The sequence below is a fragment of the Macaca fascicularis genome, chromosome 14, assembly GCF_037993035.2.
Source record: "Macaca fascicularis isolate 582-1 chromosome 14, T2T-MFA8v1.1".
NCBI classification, from domain to species: Eukaryota; Metazoa; Chordata; class Mammalia; order Primates; family Cercopithecidae; genus Macaca; species Macaca fascicularis.
Window position 1 is genome coordinate 132,339,894 of NC_088388.1, and position 23,779 is coordinate 132,363,672.

General features: G+C 56.8%; 1 protein-coding gene across 18 annotated transcripts in view; it reads right to left on the reverse strand.

Moving 5' to 3' along the window:
- Positions 1-23,675, reverse strand: part of IGSF9B (immunoglobulin superfamily member 9B) — a 59,791-nt gene extending 36,116 nt beyond the window's left edge. For 14 of the 18 annotated variants that reach the window (XR_012423939.1, XR_012423940.1, XR_010581093.1 and 11 more), the window contains exons 1-7: positions 23,398-23,675; positions 12,790-12,987; positions 10,946-11,092; positions 3,912-4,063; positions 3,488-3,605; positions 2,168-2,309; positions 1,732-1,877 (exon numbers count right to left, since the gene is read on the reverse strand). Coding sequence is in view for 7 of the 18 variants with exons in the window: in XM_065529263.1 (XP_065385335.1) it covers positions 1,732-1,877; positions 2,168-2,309; positions 3,488-3,605; positions 3,912-4,063; positions 10,946-11,092; positions 12,790-12,987; positions 23,398-23,461 (967 nt within the window). In the remaining 11 variants the exon portion in view is untranslated. Of the gene's footprint in view, positions 1-487; positions 654-1,731; positions 1,878-2,167; positions 2,310-3,487; positions 3,606-3,911; positions 4,064-5,502; positions 11,093-12,789; positions 12,988-18,663; positions 22,349-23,397 lie in introns of those variants that run through there. The other 4 variants (XM_065529264.2, XM_065529265.1, XM_074015670.1 and 1 more) reach the window with 4 other exon arrangements.
- Positions 23,676-23,779: the final 104 nt, after the last annotated feature.

Here is a 23,779-nt window from a genome sequence, read left to right on the forward strand (position 1 = left end):
GGATGAATGAGCTGGTATCTTTTAAGCATTTTGAGCTCTTCAGAGAACAGCATTACATAAATACCAGGCCGAGTTATATATTTAGACATAGCTTCCTACTTTTGTATGGTAGAGTTTTTTTTTTTTTTTTCTCCAAGGTTTTCAAAGGGTTTATGAATGGGAAATACTCTGAACACTGCTTTTTAGCAGAAATAAAAATCCTTGTCTCACCCACCTGTAAATCTCAACCCCCTGGATTTTCTTTGAAGACAGGAAGGAGGTGAAAAAGGACAAGGGGGAGTGGGTGGTGACGCTGGCGCTGGGGAGAGACAGGGAAAACCAAAACATGTCTCCAGAAAGACAGATGGCCTATGGCTTCGAGGAGGGGCCTTCATCCTGGCCAGCTCGTCTTCCAAAGGCCACCTCCTGTTGGCTCCTCCTGCCCCACCATGGCCACCTCCGTGCCAGGTGGCACAGCCTGCGTCCAGCACAGAGGGACAGGGCGCACCTTTGTGGTGGACGGGTCTCTCCTTCCTGCAGTTCTTGCCCACCCCAGCACAGCTTGGGCACATCCTAAGTCACGTATGAATAACTTCTCGACTCGCTTTTTCCCGCTGCAGGTCTGGGGAGCGAGATCTGTTGTCCTGGGCCTCACGGCTCTCTAAAGCTTGGGCCTGGGGATACAGCACACCAAAAGTCCTTTAAGTGGCTGACGGCAGAAGCAGAGAGGCGATGCACTCCATAGAGAGGAAAGGGTGAGACTGCAAGGTTAGGGGTCCAACGGGGCTCAGCAGGCGCAGCCAATAGTGGAACGTCCACATCCAGCTCTGGGCAGCAGTCGGACCAGCTCCACCTCCAGGGCCACCAGCCATTCTCCACTTGTCCTCAGCTCATACACTGACCCCAGTCTCATCTCCAGACTGTTACACTTCTCACCCCTGCCACTCCCTGTCACTGGGTGTGAGCAATCCGCCCACACCAGCCGGCAAATGAGGGAGAGTCTGTTGTCTACAGCAACAATGCCAGCCTTTGTTGCCTGAGTGACAGGGCCATCCACAAATCAAAAGGAGGACATTACTCCTCATTACTCATCCTTCTCTGTCTCAGGGCTCAGCTTGCCAGGGGGCGGGAAAGCAACTGGCTGCTCAGTATTAAAGATCAGCAAGCTGAATGGTGGTACTTGCACAAAAGCCCTCGAACATCTGGGTGAGGAGCAGCTCATTCATCTGGATCTCCAGCCACCCAAGAGGAGAGGCCGCAGAAGCCAGAGTGAGTGGGCATAGGAGCTGCAGCACATCACCCCCGACATAGACACGGTGTGGAAAGGCAGGGAGTAAGGCTAGGAGAAACCTAACCCTGCGTGGGCCTGGGCTATGCTCCGTAAGACACCTGAGAAAAGAGCATCAGAGAGCAATTGGTTCTGGCCACAGAGGTGCAGGCCAGCCTTCAGCCCGAGGAACGCCATTCAGAAGGAACTGCTCGAAGGTGTCTTCCTGAGTGCAGCCTGCACTGAGCTGATGAGATGCACTGGTTGAACAGCGACGCCTGGCCAACGAAGTAGGAGCTGGTCCACCCCGACTGGCCAGGGCCTCGGCCTCGTCTCCAGCCGTCCCTCCTTTTTCCCTCATTCGTTCCTCCACCCACACACCCCCAAATGATGCTTGGTCTTTTCTACCCTCCAGCCTACAGTCTGGCTAACACCAGAACCTTCTGGAAGCCCCACCACCCAGGCTCCTCCGCACCCCTACTCACACTGCACCGTCAGGTACGCTGAGGCGGAGGGGGAGCGCCCCAGGCTGTTGCTGGGCACACAGGTGTACTTCCCGGCATCCTCCGGCTTCACCCGGAAGATGATCAGGGTCCCATCGATTAGGATGCGCACCCTCAGCTTCAGGTCACTGCAAAGCGGCACGGGGACAGGGGTTTGGGTGAGCAGAAGGGGGTCTTACCACAGACACACAGTCACCATCACTGCCCCAGATGTGGCATGGAGACCCCACGCCCCTGGCATCCCCAGGGCCCCTCCATGCAGACCCTGGCCTTGGCATGTGAGACACACGAACCAGATCGCCCACCTCCCCCAGCTCCAGGAGCCGTGGGCAGCCTGCCCATGCAATTTCTGCTCAGGGGCCCTGCCCGTGGGGACCAGGGTGGCGACCTCATTGAAAAGCCAGAGCAGGGCGCTCACTTCTGAAAGTAGACGTTCTCGTCCTGCCAGTACCAGGTGTAGGTGAGGTTGCCCGGATACGCCTCTGCCCGGCAGGTGAGCAGAGCATCCTGGGAGATGTTGACGGTGATGTTCTCAGGAGGGGAGACGATGAAAGGGGGCCCTGGGGAGAGCAGGGAACAAACCTCACCTCGCCTGATCAGGGACGGCAGCAGCACCCAGGCCTCCTGGGAGCCCTCAGTGCCTCAGTAAGGGGTGTCCTGAACCCTGCAATGGGGGCGGCTGTCATGGAGACGCTTCCAGATGCTGTCTGTGCTCAGGCATCCTGTCCACTGCCCCTGCCCCTGCACCTAGCTCCCCAGACCAGCCGCCACACACACCCCTTTCCTGCCCGCCTTCTCCCAGCAGAGCCCAAGCCAGAGATGCAGCAGGGAGAAAGGCAACTCTTTTCAAATCTAGAGCAAGGAATACTCCAGTCTCAAGGAGTCAGGGCCGTATGCTGCTCCCCAGTCAGAAATCAAGAGGGCAGCTGGGGGTGCAGGGGCTGAGGAGTAAGCAGAGGGTGAAAGTCCAACAGTCCTGGTGCTGGCTGCACAGAGAGGGCAGCTGTGGCCAAGTCTCCCCTGAGAGGGAACAGCTTCCATCCAGGCTGCTGAGGGACCTCTGGCCCTGGCTGCTGCTTGACACTCATAGGCAGGAGGAGCATGCAGCCGCCACCAACCCCCCAACCCCAGAGTTCCTCCAGGAGGCAGGGCTGGGGAGGCTAAGCAGGGGGCCGAGCTCAGCACAGGGTGGAGACCCCCCCGACCTGGACGCTGCCCCATCCTGCTCAGTTCCTGGCCCCTCTTGGGGGACTCTGAGGCTCCAGGCAGGGCAGACTGGCATCTCCCTGTGCTGACTATACAGACCCCAGCTCTGCCAAATGCCCACTGTGTTATTTAAACGTCTGGGGCTTGGATTGAGTTTCTATCTTTATTTATTGATGCCGTCACTAATGGATAGACGACCCGAGGGAGGTCTCCTCTCCCAGGGAGGCGGAGATATGGTAGAGATGCTATCTGAACAGAAGGAGAAACCAGAAACCCACACAGCAGGGGCCTCTCTGCCACGCCATGTGGTGCCCGGCCACGGCCTGTGGGCCTGGCCCTCTCCCAGGCAGCCAGTGCGGGAGCTCTGACCAGGATAGCAGGCGGCACACAGGGGCCCCACACAGGTCCTCATGGCCACCTGCACCTCCACCTAGCCCCAGATGAGCCCTGGGAAAATGCCCTTGGTAGCTCAGCCGGGCTGGACATCCCCGCACGCGTCCGGGAGTGGAGAGGCGGAGGAAATGGCTCCTACCTTGGACAAGCAGGTGGGTGGTGTGGACAGCCTCCCCCTGAATGCTGTACGCTCGACAGGTGTAGGCACCTCTGTCCTCCCGACTGACCGATGTCACTGTCAGGCTGCCATCACTCACCTGGGGCCAGAAACAGATGGAGCTCAGCACCCACGCTCGCACCCACCGCTGCTACCCTCCAACAGGGAGATGCAGTCAGAGATGCTAAGGTGGAGATGACCGCAGGGACACATGCATCTGGGGGACACGAAGGGCAGATGCCCCCTTGCCCACCTCCCGCCAGTGACACAGAGACGCCTGCAGTTGAGCCAGGCCATGGCTTTCCAGCCTCCTCTGTGCTTGTGCACGTAGCATCAGGGGTCAGCTGCAGTGGGAGGCTGCCCTGGAAAACAGACTTCAGCGGCCCCAACCTAGAACCACACTCACCTGGTATTTCCCACTAGCACCGAGGAGTGTCCCCTCCTTGAGCCAGGTGACAATGGGCTTGGGGTTCCCAAAAGCTGTGCAGGTCATGGTGATACTACCACCCTCCTTGGCCTCGATGTACTGGGGGGGTGTTTCTGTAAAGGTGGGAGGGGCTGCAAAGGAGACCACAAAGGTGAAGGACACGCCATCAGCCAAGTCACTGCCCTGCAACAACACTGCCTGCCCCACACATCACCCTCACTGCAGCTCTGCGGAACGCAAGGACAAAGGAAGGAAGGTGGGGATGGGCAAAACGTTCTGCGAACCACCATTACTGGCAGGGAGACGTGCATCCAAACTCAGTCTGGTGGGGTCCAAATTCTGCACTGTAGCTTATTCCCAGTTCACCGCTGTTTACTGAGCATCTACTCCAAGGTGGCCCTTCAAACACTGTCTGCTCCCAGCTCCTCAGGCTTTCCTACCATCCTTCAGTCTTTCCCTTTATGATGATCCATGACACTCAGGAGCTTCTACTTCTTGAATCCCAGCTCAGCCAGGCCCCCCATTTCCAGGACACTTGCCGTCTGAGCCCCACCAAGACCTAACACAGATGCAGGCCAAGGCTATGCGGAGCCACATTTTCCCAGATTCTGCTGAGAAAATCATTCTGCTTCCTCCCTCTCTGGCTTCCACGGGTGAAGGTGGACAGCCCACCCAAAGGCTACTCCCTTCTTCATTTTCCTCTGATTATGCCAGGTCATCTTCCCCCCTGCGTTGGAGATTTGATTAAAACTCCATCCTGTTTGGATAATCGGCTTTTAACAGACTCAGTCCCATTTGCCTGAGCTGCTTGTAGAAGCAATCCGGTCAATCTTAACCCCTTGGACTATCAGTTCCACAGTCTTCTGAGATGGCAAGGAGGCCCCCAGTTCTGAACTCCGGCCCTGAGGCCCACAGCACTAGGCTGGCGCAGGTCAAGCTGAGCTCATCTCAAGGTACGTGAAGCTCAGAACCCAAGTTCAAGCACTAGCCTGCCACTTCTGGTAGCCTTGACAAGTTACTTGGCCTCTCTGGGTCTTACCTAAATACCTAAATCCCCCACCCTCCAGAAATGATGTGAGGAATAAACATGTAAAAAGGAGCTTGTAAAATGTACAAATTGCCAGTAACACCGCCATCACTATCATCTCTTCCGGAGCCACTGAGACACTCACGGGAAGCTTTGGGAGGAGTCGCTCCTCCCCACACAGCCCTGCCCCGAGAACTAGTCACGGTGCTATAGGATCTGGTCCTGCCTGTAGCACCAGCCTCCTCTCCCTCCCAGCGCACTCTAACCACACTGGCTGTCTTTGTTTTCCTCAAATGCGCCAAGAACTTCTGACCTCAGGCCCTTTGCACGTGCGGCTCTACCTGCCCAGAACTACGTACCTGGATCTCCCTCCTTTGGTTCATGCAAGTCTTTGCTAAAATGCTGCCTGACCTGGGCAGCCCATCCCATCTCAGATGGCACTTCCAGCATCCTCTGCTCCCTGGTGCTGTTTCATTTCCTTCAAAGCACATGTCACTTACAAGTCTCTGTCTCTCTCTCTGTGTGTGTTTACCTGTTTCTTACCTGTCCCCTTTATTAGGATGGTGGCTCCTTAAGGGCAGCCCCGTTTTGCATATTGGTCACCACATGCCCAGCTTTTAGCATAGTTCCTGGATGTAGTAGCCAAGGGCTCAGCAAACATTTGTCGAATGAATGAAAGAATGAAACAAACAAATGAGTGGTGTTCACACATGCACAGACCTACAGGCCAGCACCAGTGCAAACACAAAACACTTCTTAAGAGCAAGACCATAGTTACACCACTTTCATCTCCCATCTCCGAAGCCTGCAGCTCAGTGCAAGCACATCAGGGGCACACAGGGGGTGGCCACTGAATGAATGCAGGAGCACGCGTTATCACAAGCAAAAACATGCGCCTCGCACGTCCTCGCACACGTCACCACATGCAAAAACATACGCCTCGCACGTCCTCGCACACGTCACCACATGCAAAAACATACGCCTCGCACGTCCTCGCACACGTCACCACATGCAAAAACATACGCCTCGCACGTCCTCGCACACGTCACCACATGCAAAAACATACGCCTCGCACGTCCTCGCACACGTCACCACATGCAAAAACATACGCCTCGCACGTCCTCGCACACGTCACCACATGCAAAAACATACGCCTCGCACGTCCTCGCACACGTCACCACATGCAAAAACATACGCCTCGCACGTCCTCGCACACGTCACCACATGCAAAAACATACGCCTCGCACGTCCTCGCACACGTCACCACATGCAAAAACATACGCCTCGCACGTCCTCGCACACGTCACCACATGCAAAAACATACGCCTCGCACGTCCTCGCACACGTCACCACATGCAAAAACATACGCCTCGCACGTCCTCGCACACGTCACCACATGCAAAAACATACGCCTCGCACGTCCTCGCACACGTCACCACATGCAGTAACATTTGCCTCGCACATCCTCGCACACGTCACCACATGCAGTAACATTCGCCTCGCACATCCTCGCCACGTCACCACATGCAAAAACATACGCCTCGCACGTCCTCGCACGTCATCACAAGCAAAAACATACGCCTCGCACGTCCTCGCACGTCACATGCAAAAACATGCGCCTCGCACGTCCTCACACACGTCACCACATGCAAAAACATGCACCTCGCACGTCCTCGCACACGTCACCACATGCAAAAACATACGCCTCGCACGTCCTCGCACACGTCACCACATGCAAAAACATACGCCTCGCACGTCCTCGCACACGTCACCACATGCAAAAACATACGCCTCGCACGTCCTCACACACGTCACCACAAGCAAAAACATACGCCTCGCACGTCCTCGCACACGTCATCACATGCAAAAACATGCGCCTCGCACGTCCTCGCACACGTCACCACATGCAAAAACATACGCCTCGCACGTCCTCGCACACGTCACCACATGCAGTAACATTTGCCTCGCACATCCTCGCACACGTCACCACATGCAGTAACATTCGCCTCGCACATCCTCGCACACGTCACCACATGCAAAAACATACGCCTCGCACGTCCTCACACGTCATCACAAGCAAAAACATACGCCTCGCACGTCCTCGCACGTCACATGCAAAAACATGCGCCTCGCACGTCCTCACACACGTCACCACATGCAAAAACATGCACCTCGCACGTCCTCGCACACGTCACCACATGCAAAAACATACGCCTCGCACGTCCTCGCACACGTCACCACATGCAAAAACATACGCCTCGCACGTCCTCGCACACGTCATCACATGCAAAAACATGCGCCTCGCACGTCCTCGCACATGTCACCACATGCAAAAACATACGCCTCGCACGTCCTCGCACGTCATCACATGCAAAAACATACGCCTCGCACGTCCTCGCACATCATCACATGCAAAAACATACGCCTCGCACGTCCTCACACACGTCACCACATGCAATATTTTACGCCTCGCACGTCCTCAAAAAAATCAATTCTTATCCAGTGCCTAAGAATATACAAAAAATAATGGCAAAAAGTCAAAGTCCTTGTAAAGGGGTCCTGGGATCCTCACTTGCAGGCCTCTTCCCACTGAGAGTGTGTGTCCATCTCCGACACAGCCTCTCCCTGCCCAGCCTGCCCCTTGAAATACAGTTAACACAGACACTGCCTCTATTACGCCTGGTGCCAAGCTTAAAAGAAAAGATAATAAATTAAATTTACATCCTGAAGTGACAAATTACTTACTAACTACATAATTACTTTATTATTTAGGTGCTAATCAGGAAAGTACGTTGAACAATTTCTAGTTTTCAGGAAAATAATGGTTTGACTCTCAATTATTTACTGAATTAGATGTTAGCTTGCCAGCTGCATTTCCAGGCTTAATTCTTTTTTACAAGTGCCCTGTAATTAATAGTGCAGGTTAGTAATAGGCTGCCCTCTCCTCCACGTAATTCACCAACCTAAAGGAAGGCTTGGCTCAGGCTTTTGGGGTATTTTATATGTGATAAAGAAATAATTGGGTCTGTTTCCACCCAACTGGTCTTCAAAGAAAACACAGAAGGAAAATGAGACAATTTGTAATTCTAATTGTTCACTGGCCTTTCATTTTCCAAAGGTGATCCCTGTCAGAAAACGCCTGACATTAAACATTCTAGTTTGAAAGCAACGTAATGCTGGTGCTTGGATTCCTTCCTTCAATAACGGAACTATTTATGCTGGAAGGAGCCTCGAACTTGGGAAGAAGAGAAAGGCAGAAGAGGAGAAAGGAGATCTCTCACCTCGGAAGGGTTGGTTCTGTTCTGCCCGTGTGCAGGTAGGTGCCTTGATTATGGAAAAGCATCGTTTATCGCCAGCCCTGGTTCTCAAGCCTGGAGCAGATGGTGCACCATCCCCAGCTTTCCCGCCCAGCACTTCCCTATGAGCAGCCTACCCGCGTTCCCTGAATGAGCCGCTCTTCCTGCTCTGGGCTTCCGAGCACGCTTGTCTCCTCTGCCTGGAGGACCCTACCCCACTTTCCACCTGCACATGACGACCTTCCCTCCCTAGCCAGGTCTCTGAAGACAGGCCATTTCTTCAGAGAAGCTCTCCCTCCTTTTGCTCCCAAAGCCATATTGCAGTAATCTCTGGATGTGACAGTCTCTTGAAGTCTCCTCAAGACCCAGGACAGGGTCATGCCTCCTGCTGTATTCCCAGAGCCTGCCACAGAGTGCACGTCCAAAACTATGTTTCGAATAGGTAATTGTTGGTAGATTCGCAGAACTACCAAAGTCCTCTACACCTTCCGGCCTGATATCCCTGCTACTAGATTTTCATCTGACTTTGTTTGTTTCCTCTTGAGAAGGAGGATGGCCAGCATCTCACACATAATTACCCACATGTAATTAACACTCCAGACACTGTGCAAGATCCAGCATTTCACTTAGTCCTCACAACAACCCTGCAAATCGTAGTCGCTGCTTTTGTCACTGAGGAGCCGGAAGTCCGACAGGTTAAGTAACCTTGCCCAGAGCACACAGCTAGCACACAGTGGGTCTATGAAATGAACCTCATCTTTTAAAGGTCTTGCTCCATGCTTATTCCACTCAAAGCAATTATGAATTCCCAAAGAACCCACTCCCACTCATGCAAACTAACACAGATACGCTCTAGAACATAAAATTGAAGTGAGATTCTACTTTCCAGTCATACGCACGTCCACTGAATGCCTGGTGTCTCAGATTCCTGAAATGAACACTGCCAACCAGGATATGCAAAAGAACGGAGGCAATGCCCCAAGATGGTTTCACCCCACCATTCAGAACAGAGCACAGGAGAGAAGGGAAGCAATGTGGGGACCCTCAGCCTGGTGTTCATCGAGGCAAGATTTTAGCAGCAGATTTGCCTTTCTAATTACACTTTGCTTGGGTTCCTATTCTTTGCTCACGCAACAGCTGGCACCAAAAGGGGGTGACTCAAAAGTTTGGCAGGTGGTCGGAACAATCCCCCCAAAGATTTCAAATATGCTTCAATCAGTCTCTTGGGACTGATTGACAGGAGCCAGCCACCTCCCACAAGGAGGGCTGGGCTAGGCAGGCTGGACGCACACCAGCCTAGGGCCACAAGCTTTAAGGTTTCTTTCCCCAAAGCCAGTGATCTGGCTAAAACATAACATACTCTGTTCTTCCAGGACCCCAGACACGTTCTCAGGCCCAAAAGGAATACAGGTCTGCCCCAGCCCCCCTAGGCAGGGCAGACAGAGCCATCCTTCAGGGCAGATCAATACTGAGAGAAGCTTCCTAGCCAGGAACATCAATTTCTCTATTCTAACCACAGCATCTACGGTCTCAATGACCGTAAGCTATATGTGGCACACCCAAGCACCCACGCTGTTGAAGCCTCAATAACTAGTACAGTATCTGCAACACAACGATGGCTAGATACAAATTTTGTCATCAATGGAATAATGAAGGATATATTACTAATTTTTTGGCCAAAAAACGAAAGGAAACGTTTTTTAAAACCCGCTCCCCTCCCACCACGGGGACCGCTTCTTCATCTTTTCTCCGTGGTTCCAGTCTTCTAGCTCCTCCAGAGGACCTCCTTCCAGGGACACAAACAGGAGACTCTCCCTCCAGGGAGACCCCGAGGACCCAGCCCCTAGTGCTGTCACTGCCGGGGACTCAGGCCCCCGTCTAGCCCAACTCCCAGAGCTCAGCAAGCTCTTGGGGCTTCCTTGCCCTTACCCAGACCCTTGAAAAGCATCTTCTCCAGCACAAGTCATTTAACCTGAGTTGTAAGTAACTGATGCCCATTAAAACTGTGACTCTTCCCAGGATGCTTGCATTTTACTACCTGGTAAACCCCACACAAGCAGGGACTGTTTGTCAGTGTTTCTCTATCGTCAGCTGCAGAGCTGGACAAACACTATACCCTTGGTACATACTAATCAAATGTGGTTAAAGAGAACCAAAATATCAATCTAAAAAGAAAGACTAACTCTGAGACCCCAGGAATTCCACCAGAATTGGAGTAGCAGGGTCTTCCCAAGGCTGAGAAATAATCCCAGCAGTGACCAATTTTGCCACCTTAAAGCTTCAGCCCTCTGATTTGAAGCAGCAACTTCCCACGTCCCTCTAAGGACTCTGACAGCACCACATGTGCAGGGAGCTGCTGCTCCAGGGCACCTGCACTGCCTGCAGAGGCTTCGGGAAGATAGCAGAGGGACACTGCAGGAGCAAGCTGATGTCTCATGGAACCACAGCAACAAGGAGAGGGCCATGGGGTTGGGTGCGGTTGGGAGAAGGGCTTCCCCTGGGGCAGGCCCTCGGGGCAGTCCTCCAGGCCCACCCCAGAAACAAGCCTCAGGCACCACTGATGGTGAGGTGGACCCACCCCGGAAGGAGCCCTCACTCACCGTTGATGGTGAGGTGGACCCACCCCGGAAGGAGCCCTCACTCACCGTTGATGGTGAGGTGGACCCACCCCGGAAGGAGCCCTCACTCACCGTTGATGGTGAGGTGGACCCAGCTGCCGTTGTGGAAGGTGTCATACTGCTGGTCCAGCATGAGCACTTTGCACTCGTACCAGCCCTGGTCCTCAGAGCGAACTTGTTCCAGCCGCAGAGATGCCTTATCATGAAGACTGGCCCGGCCTGGGGGAATAGAGCAGACAAAAAGCCCCACAGGCCATCAGGGAAGGCCAGCAGCTCCCCACCCTCTGCCCCAGCTAAAGACAGGGGACCCCTCACAATCTTCATAGCATTCCCTATGGCAGGGCCCCAGAACAACAGCTGGACCCACCTCCAGCAGCAGGTGGCAAAGGAAAGGGCCTAGCACCTTGGCCACAGAGCCACTCTCCCGCCCCAGCTGGCCCTGCCCCAGCCTGTAAGGCAACTCAATGCACTTGGCACTGAGAGCAGCCTCAGTTCCTTAGAATACTCTCATTCTTTTGGAGGTCTCCTGGGACAAAAGTAAGTCATGATGGATACAGAGATGAGAAGAGATGAAAGAGACAGAAAGAGAGAATGAAAAAGTGCCAACAGAAGAGGATGGGTGGGGGGTCTCCAGCGCACCCGGGAGCACCTCCATTCAGTTGAGCAGTATGCCTATCCCAGTAGGGTTCCCAGGACTGGTTCACCCAGCTTCCCTCTCTAGAGCAGAGGGAAGGCAGGCTGGGGACCAGGATGCTAGGGTCCCCTCCCGGTCCTGCTGTCAGTGCCAGAGAGACTACGTATCCTACCAAAGCCCAGTGACCCCAGGAGATGAGGGCGGCAGGGCCCAGAAGCCTGAGAACAAGGAATGGGTTGACCCTCAGAGCAAACATCCTGGAGGCACCCTTCCTCAGCTCCAATCCCCCAGCCCAGTAGGAAGCCATCTGTGTCGCACATGCGGCAACGAGGAGGCCAGAGGTGCAGAGGCCCCTTCCACGACGCCGGCAGGGGGAAGCAGCCCTCGAGGTCAGCCCCCCACCTCCCCCACTCTTAGCTCACCCCTCACCCCAGCCAATATCACAGCACCTCTGCTCTCCTCCTTGTCCTGACGCTGGCAATCTGCCTAAAAACTAGACTCTCAAAGCCATCCCTGGCCAAAAAGAGAGCATGAGACATAGGCACAGGAGCGAAAGAGACAGGGACGGAAGCATTCTGAGAAAGGCAGGGCGGACCTCAGAAGCCACCAGCAAAGATGAAAGTGAAGGCAGTGCCCTGCCTGCTTCCTCCCTTCCTTTCAACCCCAACACACGCTCGCTCAATGACACGCACACGCACGCACACACACACCCACGCCCTCCTCTCCCGCAGGCTGGGGGGCAGGCAGTGGCAGTGAGTCATGAGGCCTTTGGTGGCAGGAGTAACTGCCAAGCAGGACACAGGAGGAGAGGACAGCATGACAGAAGAAGCAGAGACCAGGCACCCGCAAATGGTGGGGGGCCGAAGATTCATCCATACATTCAGGATGGGAAGGAGCCCCGACTTCAGAGCCAAGAGGGAAGGGGTGGGTGCAGCCAAGCAGGGAAGCCACGCTGGCCCAGGGCTGCCTGACTCAGCTTCCTGTCCACTCCATCCCCTCTCCCACCCAGGCCTCTCCAGCTTCCCCTATGGCTCCCAGCCCTCTCCACACCCTAGGCGGGTTTTTAGGCTGTTTAGAAGGGCTTTACCCTGCATCACCTCCACTTCCCTCTCCTCCCACCGCTTAATTAGAACCTACCAGAGGACAAAGGATGGGAGGAACCAGGCAGAGACGGGGAAACTGAGATAAAGAGTGGTCAGGAAAAGGCAGGGGCCAGAGGGGAACCATGGAGGAGCTGACTCCAGATGGAGAAGGTGCGGGAAACAGGGTGCCCAGACCTTACCTGCATACTCAGGGTCCACGTGCGGGGGGTAGTAGCCAAACTTGATGAAGATAGGGATGGGGACCCCGAACTTGAACCACTCTACGACATAGGGTGGGGGCTGTCCCGTCACTGGGTGGATCACGTCGCATCGTAGGACCACACTCTCCCCAGCTCTTGCCGTCACAAACTCGGGCTCCTCTCGCAGGCCGTGGGCGCCTGATGGGGACAGCCAGGTTGGACACAGAAAGCAGGTGACAAAGAGATCCTGCCCCAGCAGCCCCATGCCCGTGTCACAGGGTGGCCCCGCCTCCCACCAGCTGCCCTCCATGGGCTAACGTGCCCTCCCAGGAGGGTCTCACGTGCACCTTCCATCTCTCTCCCCCTCGCTGCTCATACCTCCCTCTGTCCTGGGGCCCCCAAACATCCACAACTTGGGGGAAAGGAAGGGAGAGGAAAGGAGAGGGAAGCCATTCTCTTCAGTCCTACATGCCAGCTCTTCCCTCCCCAGTCTCAAAGAGCCGTAGGCGTCATCCCGCCGCACGAATTACAAGGAGTCCAGGACATGGAGGTGAGGGGCCTGGCCCCCTCTGGAGGCCCACAGCGCTGCCCAGTTGTGGCTGCCTGTGCACATGAAACATTCTTTCTGCACCAGGACGCCTGCCACTACAGCCTGGTGGGAAACGACAGAGCCAGCCTTCCTCCTCCACCCCACCCCCAGCTCAGCCTGATGTGCACGGCACAACACAAGGGTACTCCATGCAGGAGCAGGGAAATCCCGAACACGCTCAGCCGAGGCTGCTCGTGGCAACACCAGAAGGAAAGCCCCGCAGGCTGAGCCGGCCTCTCCGGCCCCTCCTCCCAGCAGCGTGTGCCAGCCCTGCCCAGCAGCGTGTGCCAGCCCTGCTGCAGAGGGGGAGTGGGAGGGGCCCAAGCCCCAGACATCACCGTTAGGAGAGCAGCATGCTGGGGATGGAGGAGGGAGATCCCAGGGCCATCCTCATCTTGGGCAGAGGAAAACGAAATCAGACGGTGGGATAGGGCACACCCACCCTGGCTGGCAGCAGAGGGGGTGAGCAAGGCGGCAGGAGGGAGGACCACCCCGGCCTCCACCCCACCGCAAGCCAGAGGACGCTGCAGAGAGGAAGAGCCACGCACCCCAAGCGCCGCAGCACCATTCCCGGGCCCAAACAAGGCGTGCAGCCCTCCTCCCACGCCAGGCTCCACTGCCAGGCAGGGCCAGGGAGGCCACAAAGTCACCTTGTCCAGCAACGTCCCAGGGAAAAGGATGCCTGAGGGGAAGCCTCACCCCCTTCATTCCCTGGTACTACCCCCTACTCCCAACTGACCACAGCTTTCCCCAGCCCCAGACCCTTCTGGTCCCAGGCCGGGCACCCGACTCTCCAGGGCAGCACCTAGGACAGCAGCTGCAGTACTGAAGCGGCAGCTTACAGACAGAGAGCCAGCTGGGACTCCTGCAGGGGAGGATGCCCAGAGGAGGGCAGCACCAGTCCCTGCCATTCCCCATTCTGGTGCCTGGGTCTGACTCTCTCTGCATCTCAGACCCCTGTGTGCACCTTGCTGTCTCTTATCCCTTCATGTCTGTGTCTGGCCACCTCTGTGTGTCTGTGCACACGCACACACATGCCGGGTTCCTCTGTGTGTGTTTGTTCTCTCTCCCTCTCTCTCTCTCTCTCTCTCTCTCTCTCGCATCTCTGGATCTCTGTTTGTCTGTCTTACTGGCTCCTCTGTCTCTCTCTGGCTCCTTCTCTGGATCTCTGTCTGCCTTGCTGGCTCCTCTGTGTGTCTGTCTCTCTCTGGCTCCTTCTGTCTGTCTGCTGCCTATTTGTCTTGCTGGCTCCATCTCTGCGTGTGTGTCTATCTGTCCACCTCTCTCTGGCTCCTGCTCCTTCTCCATGTCTTTCTGTGTCTCTGTCTGTCTCTCTCTAGCTCTTGCTCTATGTGGGTGACTGTGTCTACCTGCCTATCTCTCTCCTTGTTTCTGTCTACCAGTCTGTGTGTGTGTGTGTGTGTGTGTGTGTGTGTGTGTGTGTGTGTGTGTGTGTGTGTTCTGGTTGGCTCATGCAAGGGGAGGGGTTCTGCCTGCTTCTCTGTATGCAAGGGCTCTGTCTCTGCATGTGTGTACTTCCCTGTCTGTGGCTCTCCGTGTCTGTCTGTATGTCATCTCTGTGTGTCTTGTTCTCCCCCTCCCCCTCCCCTGCAAGTTGCGGAAGAGGGAGGAGGCAAGCCCTTCCAGAAGCTGATTGGCTCCTGGTGACATCACTGTTTTCTAGAGAAAGAGCTAAGATCACAGAGTATTTTTGGAGCAGAGCAGAGCACTGCACTCACCTGCCTGAGGCCCCAGCAGGTTTCCCAGTTCCCCACCCCCAACCTTGCTTCAGGCTAAGTTTGCATCCCAGCCCCTTAGGGAAAGCAGGGAGAGTGCCCAGCTGCAGCCTCGCCTCCCCCACAGCCCCAGGGGCCCTCAGCAGGAGAGCCTGCCTCCCAGCAGCCAGGACCACAAAGGCAGATGCTGGACCAAGAGGAATGGGTGAATAATGAGCGCCGTGAGCTTGCAGAGAAGCAGTGTGTGTGTGTGTGTGTGTGTGTGTGTGTGTCTACAGCACAGACCTGTGAGGAGATAAGAAACTACAGGAGCCTAGGGGAAGAGGAGGGAGTTATTCCCAGGTGCCATGTTACCTAGAGGAGGGCAGAGTGGGCAATAGAAGGTGGTTCCTCCCCAGAGCTTTGGCCCTAGGGCCCAGGCAGGAAGAACAGAGGCCTAGGGGGACAGCGGGCGCCTCCAACAGTGAAGTTTTGCTCTGGTGAGCTGGCTTCCAGGTGAAGGGCTCTAGGGGGCAACGCCAGGAGGTGGGTTGGCTTTGACATGGGTTCCCGCTGTGAGGCTGCTCATTTGCGCCTAGCCTGCCTCATTCTCACTGCATAGCAATGAGGCAGGCTCTTCAAACCTTCCCCAGCGCTGGGCTCCCACCCCAGCCCCAGCCAGCCCCTGGGTGAAGCGCTGAGCACCCAACCCAAGGCCTACCCCCAAGGCAGGCAGGCAGTCCCCTCCCAGCATCTCTTCCCAAAGACCCTTTCAACCAGGCAGAGGCAGCAGAGAGGACACATCCCAAAGAGGAGAAGCAAGACAAAATGAGAGGGAGCTTCCCCAGAATAAAGCAGTGGTGTGGGCGCCCATGTCCTGGCCTCCACCCTCGGTCCAAGCCCTCTTGCTTTTCTGGATCCTAAAATATTTATCGGTTTTCTGTCATCTCCTTCACACACACATGCGCACGCACATACACACGCACGGCATGTTCTCTCACTCCATCACCCACAAGCACTTCTCCCTAAGCCTGATCATTTCTGAGCCAAAGTATGTCTAATAACACACTCTCTCCAGAAAAGCTCAATGTGAAAAAAAGTAATCAGGCTGGCAGTAAAGAGGGAAGATGGAGGAGAGATAGAGAAACCCAAATATAGGAGGAAACCAAACCCACATCCAGGAGCGAAAGAGGTGCAAAGAAGAGAGCAAAGAGGAGAGGGGAGGAAGGGCCAGGTGCAGAGCCCATCCCTGGGAGGGTGAGTTCAGGCCAGCTGGATACAGACACAGACTGTCAGAATACCCCAGAGCCTGGGTGGGGGCAGATCGGAGAGTGGAAGGGGGAGGGGCTGGCTCCTGAAGAGAGAGGGGAGAAAGGGGAGGAACAGGAGGAAGAGAGGAAGGGGAGAGTGGAGCGTGCTGAGCCCCTCTCCCATCACAGCAGCCCAGAGGGACCAGGCTCCTCCCTCAAAGGGGGAAAACTGGCATTGTCAGGGGTGGGTACAGTGAAAGGCACCCATGTGGTGCCATAGGTCTCACTCTTTTTAGAGAAGGCCAGAAATAGCAGTGCCCAGAACCTAGTAAATCTGTATCTTGGGGGTGTGCCCAGCTCCCTTTGGAGTAGTTATGGCGGGGAAGAGAAAGTAGGAGGGCAAGGAAAGATGAGGTAGCCCCTGGAGGTCTGGCTGACCTTTTTGAAGCACACAGGGTACAAATCTCCCGCTCTCTGGGCCAGGTGGTACCCAGTGGCTGGCTGAGTCCAGGGCTGCCGTTGGACCCCCTGTGCAGAACCATGAGGCATCCAGGGCCTGGCACAGCCCATGCCCAGCACTCACAACCTGGAGCTGCTCCGCCGGGGGAGGGCTGGGGGGAGGAGGGTACCTGAGAGCAGGACTGCTCTAAACACAGAGGAAGGAGTGCAGGGCAAGGTGTGAGGAGCAGGGCCGGGCGAGCATCAGCTGGCATGCAAGCCTCTCATGCTGTGAGTGCCTGCTGCACAGTAGGCTCTGTGCTGGGAACGCAGGGAATCTCAATCCCTGCCCACAATGGCTTCCTGACACAAGCACCGCTGTCTCCCACTGAAAAATGAGCAAATGGGGAGTTGCGCTGCTCACCCAAAGTTACTCGGTTCCAGCTGTTCCTGATGCACGGATGGGGTCCCTGTCCTTCTCAGAAAGCAGGTGGCGCAAAGGTCATCCTGGCCCGACCCAGGCCCCGGGACCAAGGCCTTTCACCCAGTCCCTCACTTTTCCCTTTCTTAGGGCCTGAGCCAGAGGTCGGCAACTCCCATACCACACTTAGGACAGGTTTTGCCAGTCCAGACCCTGAAGCCTAGGACCATAGGGTGGGCCTGTCTCAGAAGGCAGCCGGGTGGGCTCTGACCCGCTCTGAGGAGCCTGGCTTTCTGCCTGAGACTCTGAGACCCCTCACTAGGTCTGGCTGGTGGCTGGGGAAGTGGGGAATGGAGCCAGCACCAGCCTCCGTTGCTCATTAGTACAAGTCCTTATTGCAGCCTCCTCCTCCTCCTCCTCCTCCTCCTCTGGGCACCAGACTTCCAAACCACAGGCCTGTTGTCTAATAATACCAGCGACAGCCACCGCCACCTCCATCTGCCAGCCTAAAAATAATCCCTGCTGAGTCCAAAAAAGGCACAGCCCCCAATAGTCCCCCAACCCCTCCTCCCTGACAAGCCAGGAGGCTCCAGGAAATTCCAGGAAGCCGGCAGACCCGGGGCTCTCACAAAGTGGGAGGCACACGCCCAGAGGAAGGCAGGAGGAAGGCGGGACCCAAAGCACAGCGAACACCCAGAAAGGACGAGGCGGCGGGGGAGAGACCTGGCCCAAAACGCCGACAGCGTCCTGTTCTCGCTACAGGAAGGCAGGCAGGTACAGGCTGTTCTGGACACCCTTCTGCCTGCAGGAAAGCCCCCACAAAACCCGACAGCACCTCAGAGCGTCTCCACCCTTCAGTGATCGCCCCTTAGTGCCCTCACAGCCCTCCCGGCCCCCACTCGCCACCAAACCTCTCGGTTCGGAAGCCAGGGGTCAGGGAGCCCTAGCCGCTCCTTAAGGAGAGAGAGGCGCTGGGGAGGTGCAAGGTCACCAGGCTCCTTCCTATGCAGGGGCCGCACTGCCCTGACCCTTCTCGGTTGGGCTCCCCCAGCAGCTGTGAGGCCGGGATGCTATTAGCAACCTTAATTTGCTCTCAGCTAGATTGTATTTCCAAGAGTCCTTTCCCCAGGAGCCACTGGCAGGAAGGAAGTCAGTAATTCAATCTCAGCTCCACTCCTTTAATGGCTCCTCAGCAGAGGCAAAGCCACACCCCCACTGCCCCCTCCCTACCTGGGCAGAGGCCTGCCTGGCACTCGCAGGGCCCAGGTACACGCACCCCTGCAGCCAGCAGGCAGTCTGGCCAACTGAGGGCACCGTGGGCTCAGCCCCCAGGAGGCTGGGCTCCGTGGTAAGGTGCCAGATAGAGGCAGTAAGTCCGTGGGAAGCCGAAGTCCCATGTTTACTCCCTGGGCAACATCAACATTCCTACTCCGAAGCCAGAAAATGAAGACAGTGACTCACCTCATACAGTCTGTGCCTGTGTGCAAGTCACAGGCCCCCGCTCCATCTCGGTGGCATACACGACTGGGAGGGAGGCAAGGGGCCACGGGGGACCGAAAGCCAGGCTGAGCGGGGCCTTCTCAGAAAGGACAGTCAGGCCGGCTGAGACTCCTCCCAGCCCTGGCGCACATGGACTCTTTCTCCAGAGCCCTCTTGGAGGCCCCATCTCCTGCTTATTCACGCAAGAGAGAACAGAAAAGCAGGAAGATTCCCAAGAAAAATAGGTCAGCTGCCTCCAGCAGACTGGGCTCACACCCATGGGCAGCGTCTTGTGGGGAATGGGCATAAGCTGCCTGTCCAACCCCAGAGTCCTCTGGAGTGAGCAACTGAGACCACAGCCACACCCTCAGGGAGACAGACAGGCCCTGGGCTCCTGATAACCTCCGTGCTGCCTAGACTCCAGCACCAAGGGCACCTCGGCATAGTGGGAGGGGATACGAAGGAAGAAGTTGGCTCCGAGGGTCTCTCTGCTCTCAGGGCTGCAGCACGGAGAGGAGTGGCCCCCACCTCGTGTCTGCACACTAAATTCCCCACCCTGCCACTCCACGCACGTGCACACAGACACACAGGCACTCAAGCACTTGTGAGCATGCACACATACAGGTTTCACATGTATGGGCACACAGGCATACATGCATGTGCATGCACACGTATGGGCACACATGCACACACATACAGGTGTGCACACATATGCAATGCATATACATGCTGGCATGCATACACACACAGGGGCACATATATGCACACATGCAGGGGCACACATATGTACACACATATAGGAACATGTGTGTATGCACACACACAAGTGCACACATATGCATGGGCACACACACACACTTCTGGACAGCTGGAAGCTGTCAACAGTTGCAGCTCTTTGACCATTCAGATCCACTCTTCACACAAGCTGCTTCACCTCTTCTAGGAAGCAGGTGGAAGGGGACCGCTCCCTAAGTACCCTACACCCCAGCCTGAGAAGGCCACAGGATGTGGAGAAGAGGGCTACCTCAAATCTCAGGCCCAGCCCTCTTTAGAGCTTATCTCCCACCCCCACATCTTGAAGCACCCAGCAGGGAGCAGCCAGCAGGGCTAAGGAAGAGAGGGCCAAGAAAGAAGACACAAGCCAGCACCCGGGCCGGGGAGAGGGCAAAGGCACAGGAGGTTGGAGTGAGGGCCAGAGTGATGCTGGGGCTCAGAATCTTCCAGCCAGGCAGCCTCTGCTCTTTTGTAACCAGATCCCAGCTTTCTGTCTCAGAGCCATAAACACGAAACCATTCCAGGTCTGGAACCCTGCAACTCCAAGACCAGCACGTGCAGGGCCACAGGCCCACAGCTGAAAGCTGATTTTCCCACTACCCTCAGCCAAGCCCTTTTCACATCCCCCAGGGCACAGGCTGCCAGACACACTCCTGTCCCCAGCGTATGTGTGCTGAGGACACACACACACATCCATCCATACACTGACCACTTCCTGAGTTAAGTCCTTCTTAGCTGATAGGCTCACCACGGGGTCTTGATAGCAACCTCTGAGTCCAAACCTCCACCCTCCCATCTTCATTACCAAAAGGAAGAAGGGTAGGTCAAGGCCAGGTAGAAAGTAGAGGGCAATGGTCCAACTAGTAGCAGGATCTGAGTCAGAACCTCATTGTATTTGGGGACACTGTAGTCAGGGATAATGCAACCACAGAATCTGTGGCAGACAGAGAAGGCAGGCGTGGGAGGAAAGTCCCAGACTTGCCTCCCCTATCCAAGGTCCACAGTCAGCTAAGCACGGCCCAGGGTCCTCCCACAGAGTAGGAACTCCCCTGGGCGGGCTCAGCAGCCGTCTGAGATACTGAGTCTACACCAATCACCGTCTTCCAGGTTCTGTGTACCACTTCAGCCCCTCTCTTCTCCACACTCCCCCAACCTGTCCACTGACCTTAATCACCTCCCAGGCACACACACTCAAAGTCAAAAGGAAGAGCCCATTCCAACCTCTGTGCCGCACCCGAGGGCTGATGGAGTTGGGTCCCAACACAACATCATCCCTTTTTCCCCTCTGCCGGAGCAGCCCCTGCTATGGCCAGTTCCCAAGGGTGGCATCTCAAAGTCCCTCCTGCTGAGGGACTTCCCCAGAAGTCACCTCTGCCAGTCAGGGAACAGCTGAGCTCTCGCAGGGAGCCTCACTAGCATGTGAACACTGGCTGGTGCTGCTCACACGAGCGGGCACCCACCCGCTCCCTCCAGAGGCTGTGTGCTATAAGCTCTCACCTCCCGGGCTGTGTCCTTCCATAAACCTCTGGCCACTGACAACATTCCAGCTTTGGAGACCTTGCAAAGGACTTCCGAGCAGCTCTGAGGCCTGCACACCCTGCGCACGTCCCTGGGATGCCAGGGACAAGAGGTTCTGCCCAGACAAGGTCAGCCCAGAAAGGGGTCTTACTTCCTGACATGGGCAGCCTTCTGAACTTCCCTGCAACATATTCCCAGCTCCTAGTGCCCTGAATGGCCCAAGGGAAAGAAATTGAGGAGGATCCTGGAATCCCAGGGACACTGAGAAAATGATGTTAATATTTCCTGAGCACATACTATATAACAGGTAGTTGTTTGTTTCCTTATAACACTCATGTCCACCTAAAAACCCTAAAAGCGCATACCGTTAGCACATTTTCTATTGAGGCAAGTGACATATAGAGAGGTTGAGAATTTGCCCAAGGTCACAGGGTCAGCAGGTGGCAGAGCCAGAATTCAAATCCCAGTCATATGGCTCTAGACCTAGGTCCTTAACTAACCACACACAGAGCACTTGAGGCTAAAAAAGACCCCAAGACCAGTAAGGTCACCCTCTGCTTCCAGACAGGGGTACATGTCCAGCCATTCCAGACAGAAGGACCCCTCTGCACCCTGAAAGAGGGCATAACCTTCATGCCGGGCAACCTTCAATTTTGGGAAGCCTTTCCTTCTATCTTGCGATTCTGTGTGTTGTTGCAGTATAAACTCATTTTCCTTTATTCTGGGCTTAAACTTGCAAAGAAGTCCATTGCCCACCCTGACTTAGGTTTGTAGGCTATTTCAGAGCCTTCCTTCAGCGTCTCTGTTCTATTCAAAGATCCCAGCTCATCCTTTTGTGCTTTCAGGGACAGTCCCATAGCAGGAACATACCAAAAACGGGAGGGGAGGAGGATGCGGGCATTGGAAGACGGCAAGGAAATGGGGGAGAGGATGAGGCTACAGGCAGACTGTCAAGCGCAGCCCGACCCACCTCACATCCACCCCGCGTTCCGTAAGCTTCCGCCATCACCCTTGCCTCAGTGTTCCCACCTGACAAACGAAGAGTTTTAAAACCGCCCGGACCAACATGTCAGTTAACACTGTAATCACCCTTCCCTTCGCCCTCTGCTCATTCTGTTTTCAGACACCACCACCCTCCCCAGAAGCAGAGGCGACATATTCATTCCATTCCAGAAAGTTTCTTGAAGCACTCCCCCCTGCACAGACCGGTGACGAGGGACCCCGCGAGAGGCGCCTCCAGCCCACCCGATGCCCCACGCCGCTGGGAGAGGGTGCTCCGTCGGCGAGTCCTGCCTGCTGACTCCCCCCACAGCGGGTTCTCTCCCGCCGCCATCTCCTCGGGCTTGGTGAACTTGCCCGCAGCCGGGTCGTGTCTGCGCGCTGACAGCCCTGAGCTCACAGTCCTGGCTCCCTCCAGGCTCCGCTCCCACTTCCATACAAGGGCCGAGAGCCGGGGGTGCCACCCAGAGGCTTGTAGGTCGCTCTGCCCATCGCCAAAGCAAAAGCCCGCGCGCTCACGCACGCATCACCCAACTCGGCGGTTTCCCCCTCGCGTCTCCCCCAGCTCAGACCCAGGAAAGCGGAAAGAGAAAATCCCCCCTCCGCTCGGATTCACAGCGTGGGGACCCCTCTCCCCCGCGCCTCCCTCCAGCCCCCATCCAGCTCTGCCTCGCAGCCGGGGAGGGCGGCGTGGGGCCCGCGCGGCTGCGGCGCGCTCCCGGGGAACTTTTGCCTGGCCTGGGCCCAGGTGCGGCTGAGAGGCGCGGGCGCCGGCCGGGTCTGGCCAAAAGCGGACACACCTCGAAGCCGGCCTCATCAGTCCTCCTCTCACCAGGCGCCCCTGTTAGGGGGCTCCAACCTCCAGCTGCCAAGATGTGTGGGCAGGAGGGGCGCGAGCGAAACGGTGGGCGCCCGCAGGGCCGCGAACCCGGGGCCTTAGACTCGTGTGCCGCGAGTCCCAGGGATCCTCCGGGTCGCGCCTCCCCGCAGGCGCTCCTCGCGGCGCGGGGCTCGAGCGTGCTGCAGCCTGCCCGGAGACCGCGAACTCCCGCAGCTAGAGTTTCCCGCAGCTCTGGGAGGCGGCCGCCGGGTAGGAGGCGACGGGCTCGGCGCGCCGGGGTGCACCGCGGGGCCCGTGGTGGGCGAAGTCGACCTGGGTTCCACTGCGTCCTTTCCCCGAGTGCCCGGCAGCCCGTGGGCTCTGGCCCCTTCCCGCCCGCCCCTCCAGCCCACGGCCCGCAGGCCCTCCCCGGCAATGCTCCCCGGCGCGCCTGGCCCGCGCCGGAGCCCGAGCCTCGCCCGCGGGAAGGCGCGCTGGGGAGCTGGGGAACCGGGGGGCCGAGGAACCGGGAAACCGAGGGGGCCGAGCGCGAGGGGCCGAGGGCGCTGGGAGGGGCAGGGGAGAAACGCCGCACTTCAACTCACCTTGAGCCGCAAGCCCTCGGGTGCCGATCACACTTGCTATGAAAGTGGCCACATACCAAATCATAGTACTACCGCGCCAGCCCGGAGCCTCATCCTATCGCAAAGTGCTCCCGCGCCCGCACGCGCCTCGCGCCCGAGCGCCCGCCTCGCGCCCGCCTCGCGCCGCCTACGCCCCGCGCCGGTGCTCCTGCAGCCCGGGCGGCCAGCTCTCCATCCCTCCTAGGCTCCGCTCGGCTCGGCTCGCGCCTCCCCGGCCCCGGCGCAGCGGCACCTGCACTACTCGCCCGGGCGGAGCGCAGCCAGGTCCACGGTGAAGCCTAGCCGGGCCGGGCCTCCGGAACCGCCCCCGCCGCCCGCCTATTGGGCGCCTCCCTCAATCCCG